This window comes from Limulus polyphemus, unplaced genomic scaffold, assembly GCF_000517525.1.
Source record: "Limulus polyphemus unplaced genomic scaffold, Limulus_polyphemus-2.1.2 Scaffold5020, whole genome shotgun sequence".
NCBI lineage: Eukaryota > Metazoa > Arthropoda > Merostomata > Xiphosura > Limulidae > Limulus > Limulus polyphemus.
The window spans coordinates 12,933-19,834 of NW_013670630.1; the positions used below are offsets into that span (position 1 = coordinate 12,933).

General features: G+C 28.0%; 1 protein-coding gene across 3 annotated transcripts in view; it reads left to right on the forward strand.

Annotated features, from left to right (window-relative positions):
- The window catches only part of LOC106472010 (DNA-binding protein P3A2-like), a 51,105-nt gene that overhangs the window by 10,214 nt on the left and 33,989 nt on the right, over nucleotides 1-6,902 (forward strand). For all 3 annotated transcript variants that reach the window (XM_022400616.1, XM_022400615.1, XM_013932639.2), the window contains exons 4-5: nucleotides 3,405-3,531; nucleotides 5,110-5,259. In XM_022400616.1, the coding sequence (XP_022256324.1) occupies nucleotides 3,405-3,531; nucleotides 5,110-5,259 (277 nt within the window). The remainder of the gene's footprint in view (nucleotides 1-3,404; nucleotides 3,532-5,109; nucleotides 5,260-6,902) is intronic.

Sequence of the window (6,902 nt, forward strand, 5' to 3'; positions counted from 1 at the left end):
GTTACTGTATTTTACAAAACACTAGTCTACTAAAACACAGCCAAGACAAGTTACTTTGTACAGACCAGAATTCAGTTGTATGTTATTTGATGCGGTAACATGAGCTGCGTCATTGTAACTTCTGTATTTTTAGCCAGAAAGGTCAATATAATAAAAATAATAAATATATATAAATCTATAATGTTATGAGATTTAAGCTATTGAGACTAAACATTTATGTTTTTGTGTTATAATTTATGTTCATTCTAGAATGAAAGAGGCGTAATTTATATTTATTTCCTAATTTTTATGGTGGTTACGAGACCAGTCAGTTCTAATGAACCCATACAGAGATTCATTACTGAAAATAACAGATAAAATATAAAGTTTTTTTAAGAAACGTTTGACAACTATCATTATAAAGAATTTGCATATGAAATTTCAAAATTTTTTGATGCATAAAAGTATTTTTAATCTTATAAAGAAAATTATTTTGCATGTTAGATAGGCAACGTATGAAAAGAAAAAAAAGGCATGAGAAAAAAAAACTTTACAAACCGTAAGATTTAATATAAAAAATTTATATTTTGCATGTGAAAGCATTGTAATGTGCCAAATTTTGTTAACATTTGCTTACTAATTTAAAAGTTACAGCATGAAAACTATAACAAGTACAAAATGATTACTAGGTCAGTCCCTAAGACTGAGCCTGTGCTGAAAGAGTTAATGAGATTAATTTAATGATATATCAGTTTCTTTTATCACATTCTTTAAAACTTCTTTTTTCTTATCAACACTTCTTCATTTCATTTTGACCACTAAATCTTCATTACATCCGTATGTATTTGCTTAAGCCTTTTTTTTTAATCAATTTTTTTTTAACATCTGGTTATGATTCAACATAATAATGTGAACTAGAGCTGGGTGATTAATGGTTTTTGCTACTTTTTAGTGCAGTGTTCCTCAAACCATGGTACATAGCAAGAGAAAAAGGTTGGTGGTTGGTGCTACCAGCCTGTTACATTTGCTCTAGTCAGCAGTTTAAAATTAGTGATGGTAGCAGATAATCTTTGTATATTTGCCATAACAAATAAAGGCAAACAAGTCTGGTTGCGCTGGATGGGAAACGAACCCAAAACTTCTTAATGACAAGTCTCCCCCCCAAAAAACAAACAAACTTGAAGTAAAAGAAAAGTTAGTGAACCCTTTCCAGACGGGTCACAGGTGAAAGGCCATGTCAATGCGAGTCAACAAATGAGATCAAAATTTTATTGAACTACTATTTCATGAATTTATGTCATAAGTTTGGTATCAAACTGTAGATTATAATTCAAATTTTTATTACTATATATTACTCAATTTCTTAATTTAAAAGTAAATATTAAAACACACAGATAAACATTGATTTTTGTGTGTCATGTGGTATGATGTATGCAGCACTGGTTCAAATTAGATGTTTGTGAAGTCAAAATACTAAGTCTATAGTTTCTTACGATTTAGAAACTCAAATTACCAATATTGACAAGCTAGAATATGAAATAAGAATGTCTTATCTTTTTTATTTGCTAAGATATTGTTCATGTAGTAAATCAAACACAGTGGCACTCTTCCCACCTCTTTCCATTTTTGGAAATGCTCCCTTATATACACTTACTTCTATATATGACATTAATAACCAATTGGAAGCTTAGAATGTACCCCTAGTGTCTTTCTCAGCCATTTTAACTAGCTTGGACACCATTTCTTTCTTTTGTACCAATATTTCAAGGAGGTAGGGTGTGTCTTTAGTCTGCTCGAAATTTCGTTTTTTTTAGACTAAAATACATCTTAGTTACCAAGCTTGATAAATTATAGTGGAATTATATGGTATTGATGAAGTAATTTATGATTTTTTAGTTATTCAAATGTATATATAAAACCTAAAAAAATTAATTTGTTTCATATCCTCCACATGCAAAATTTTTAAAGGCTTAGCAACCTATGTCAAGCAGCAACCAAGTACAAAGGTTGTAACTAGAAGAGATAATTGTTTGCTTTACTTCTTTATTTACTGTCCTATGTTTTAAGAAAAATATCTTTAAGAACTTATTTCAAAATAGCAGTAATCTATATACATATATAATGTATAATAATTGAAATGTGACTGTATTTTACAAAACACTAAAACACAGCCAAGACAAGTTACTTTGTAAAGACCAAAAGTCAGTTTTTTATTATTGAATATGGTAACATGAGTGCACGTGTTGTTGTAACTTTTGTATTGTTAGCCAGGCACTGCTGAAAGGTTAGTATAATAAAAATAATAAATATACATAAATGTATAATGTTATGAGATTTAAGCTATTTAATCTAAACATTTATGTTTTTATGTTATGAATGAAAGAGGCATAATTTATATTTATTTCCTAATTTTGTATGGTGGTTATGAGATCTGTCAAATCTACCAAACCCATACAGAGATTCATAACTGAAAATAACAGTTTTTTCTTAAGAAACTTTTGATAACTATCTGAGCATTATAAAGATTTCACATGTGAAATTTCAAATTTTTCTGATGCATAAAAGTATTTCAAATCTTAAAATGAAAATTATTTTGCATGTTAGATAGGCAACATGTGAAAAGAAAAAGAAGGCATGAGCAAAACATTGCTTTACAAACTGTAAGACTTAATAAAAAAAAATTGATATTTTGAGTATGAAAGCATTGTAATGTTTACTGGTAATGCAAAATATGTTGTTAACATTTGCTTACTAATTTAAAAGTTATAGCATGAAAACTATAACAATCACAAAATGTTTATGAAGTTGGTCCCACGGACCAAGCCTGTGCTGAAAGAATTAATGAAGTTTAATCAACTAGCAAATACCACTAATTACCTAACCCTTTATTGTGACAGTGATTAGCAGATACAAGATAATATTAAATATTATCTCCCCCATTCCAAATTTTTCTTTTATTTTCAGTTTTTTATTTGTATCAGTGTTTCAGGAAAGTATGTAATTGACATACTCGAAAATTAAAGAATAGCACATGATAACAAATGTTTAAAAGAAAGTAAACTCTGTTGAACACTGTATTAAGCTCTTAAAGTAAGGAGAAATAGAGACAATTCTCATTTTAAAGTATTTATTTGTGTCATTTTTAAAATTTCTTTGCTGCAGCTTTCAACAACAAAAACTAGTTTGAAAGGAATATTTCAAAGTTCTGAATCCATCTTTTACAGTTTTATTTCATGTTATGAGTGTAAAGCTCATGTTGTGGATTTTCAAATAGTGTGTTACAATGAATAGAAAGATGTGAATTAGATTTTGGGTAATATTACTTACATTTATTAATACAATTTTACATCCTCATGACTTTTCTAATTGTAATTCTTTCTTATTTTTTTTGTATTGAAAATTTTTTTAAATTGTTAATATCCTAGAAAGCTGAAAGCCACAGTGGATGAGTACACAACTCGAGTAGGGCAACAAGCAGTTGTACTGATTGTAACTCCAGGAAAACCTCATAATAATTTCAAAGTGTTTGGTGCACATCCACTAGAGAATGTGGTAAGTACAAAAAGTTTACTCGTTCTATTTGTTTTTATAAGAGCATAGACCAATTAGTAAACGTGTTGTGTTTTCTCTTACATTTTCTCCATTCCAGAGCTTCAGTTGTAATGAATAGTAACTAGTTGGTATTTTTTGAATCAGTATTGCTTCTCTGTTTCATCACAGAATAACTGTTTCAATATTTTTTTTTTACAACTTCATTCCTTTAATTTAACAATAGGCTTTGCTTAAAGGAACATAACTTAAATCATCCTTGTTTAATTTTAAAACCATGAATAAGTATATTTCTTTTTTTAATAAGTATATTAGTTATTTTAGCAATGGGAATATCGTATGATTCTCATGTACTGTTTTCAACTAACTTTCAAATGAATTAAGAACCAGCTATTAAACTGCTATTCTGTTGTCAGTCATGTATGTTACGTTAACATAAAACCTTCCTTCATGTAGTTGTCAGAAATTGTAGGTTACATTTAATTTAATAAACTTCTATACCTAGAAAATGGAATCTTTAAAATTGCTGTTGCTTACTAATTGTCTAATTTTAAAACACTCAAAAATTGGAAAATCTTCAGATCTGAATTTAGGTTAAGTACTTGTCATTCATTAAATCATCTAATTTTCAACTTTTAGAAATGATTTTTATGCTATTAGTATAGTTTGTTTAGTTAGTATTAAATCCACCATATGAAATTTATAATAATTAATTAAAATAATAAGTTTTTCATGAAGAACCATTCTTATTGCCATTAGTAGTGTAATGAAGAAATAGCTTGATAATTTTCATTCCAAAAGAATAGGTTTTTTTATAGCCTAAAAGGTAAAAGTAGTGTGTTTGTACATTTTTCATCAAAATTTGAGTATTTTTTATGCTGTAGAATCCTTCTTAAAATTTAGGGTAGAAGTTTTTAAAGTGTCTTCATAAAATGTTTTAGACAATTAAAGATGACTGTAAATGTATAAAAAAAAAGTCTAATTATATTTACACTGATTTTTATTGAAATTTTCAAAAAATCTGCTATAAATATAGTTTTTGTTTTTTGACAGTTATTTCTCATGTCAGTACTGTTAAATTAACTACATAAATACAGAGCTCAAGTTGGAATATGACATTGTATTTTTGTAGACGTTTTTAAAGAGTGGAGCTAAATTGTTATGAGAACGTACTAGATAATTTTGTGAAAAAATATTTTTATGATAACCAATCTCTCATCACAGTAATGATATAGTTTGTAAAGTACCTGTACAGGAAAAAAAAATTACATTAGTAATCTGGTGAAAAAGGGTTTTCAAACAAATCCTCTTTTCTTTAGTTTTGAAAATGCTTTCCACGTTATATGAAACATAAAAAATATGTAAATTTCATTATATTTGTGAAGTTTCTCACATTTTACATTTTTATAATGGGCTCAGAATTGGCCTAATTAGCATTTTAATTTTTTAGAGAGCAGGTATTGAGTTCATTGAATTTAGTGGACCATTGTGAAAGTCTCATACTGAACACTAGTTTGTGTTATTACATGAGTATTTGCAATTAGTGATCTTATGAATTATTCTGTTTGTTATTAATACCAGGTCAGAAACTGTCGGCAGGTTGTGATGCAGGAGTTAGATGTTGCTCTGGCACACCATGCTCCTCCCCAAAATCCAGATGACCCTACTCTTCATGAATTACCCCCACTTGTCATAGATGGTATCCCCACACCTGTAGAGAAAATGACACAGGTACTGATCTGAAAATACGTAATCACTTATCCTCACTCTTATGGTAAATTTTTTAAGTAGTTTTGGTGGTTAAAATGATTATAATTTTGAGTGGAAGGAATTGGTCATTTAGAATAATTACAAAGATAAGTTAAAGCATTTTTAGGGCAAACTAACCATGTGTGTTTAATCCTTCTGTATATTATACATCATATTATTAGTGTTATTTGTAAGTAAGTATGCTACTTTTTGTATATAATTTCCTCTGGACATTTTTAGTCTTATTAACTTATTAAATAATTGTATAATAAAATTTTATTAATTTTTCAATCTTAAAGTATATTATAACATCTGAGCAAGTGCTGAGGTGACACTATAACAACACATACTTTCTGATGCTTTTTTGTAATTATATAAAAACAGGTATGAATAATCATCATACTATTTGAAAGCAGGAAAAATGGATTCTAAATGTAATCACTTCTAAAGAAACAAGAATCAGTAATAAAAATTTGTAGATTTTTGGGCTTTCTAAAATAAATTGCTGGAAATTAAGGTATGTTCGATTAGATAAAACTTAAAACTAGAATATCAGAAGTTTTGTAATTTCTTGTTTTAACACTGTGTACATGACTTTGGTCCGTTGGACCAACCACATATCTATGAAGTAATACATAGTAATGTTAACTATAATTCTGAATTTACTAAATGTACCTTCACAGAATATCACAAGCTCTTTTTTAAGTAAACATTTCAAAGTCTATTGTGCACAAAAAATCTAAATTTTTAATGAAGTATTTCTGTTGAAGATTTGTCTGCAAATTTTCAAAGCCATTACTGAATCAATCTGAGTGTAAAATGATTTTCATGTTAAGAATAAAAATACTTCTTTTCATCTTAACAGGTTTCATGTTTCATTACCATAGTGTCTAAAACCTCCTAAATGAATATCAAAAGTTTATTTTTGATAATACTTCACATTTTATCTGTTATTTTCTCTACCCTAACATTAACTGTATCAAAATCTTTAACTCTTTTTCAGCACGGGCTCGGTACCTGAGACCGATTTCATAACCATTTTGTGCTTGTTATATTTTTCATGCTATAACTTTTATATTAGTAAACATATGTTAACAAAATTTGGCAGATTATCAGTAAACATTACAATGCTTTCATACACAAAATATCTAATTTTTTTATTAAGTCTTAAGGTTTGTAAAGCTATGTTTTTCCCATGCCTTTTTTTATTTTGCATGTTGCCTATCCAACATTTTCATTTTAAGATTAAAAATACTTTTGTGCATCAGAAAATTTTCAGATAATGTCCAGATAGTTATCAAATGTTTCTTAAGAAAAAAACTTCATAGTTTATCTGTTATTTTCAGTAACAAATCTCTGTATAGGTTTGGTCGATTTGACTGATCTTCTAACCACGTTAAAGAAATTAGGAAATATAAATTATGCCTTTTTCGTTCTAGAATGGCTACAAATTATAACACAAAAACATAAATGTTTAGACTAAATAGCTTAAATCTCATAACATTATACATTTATATATATTTATTATATTGACCTTTCAGCCATGCCTGGGTAACAATACAGGGGTTACAATGATGCGGTGCACATGCACTCATGTTAACATATCCAATAAATATATAACTGAC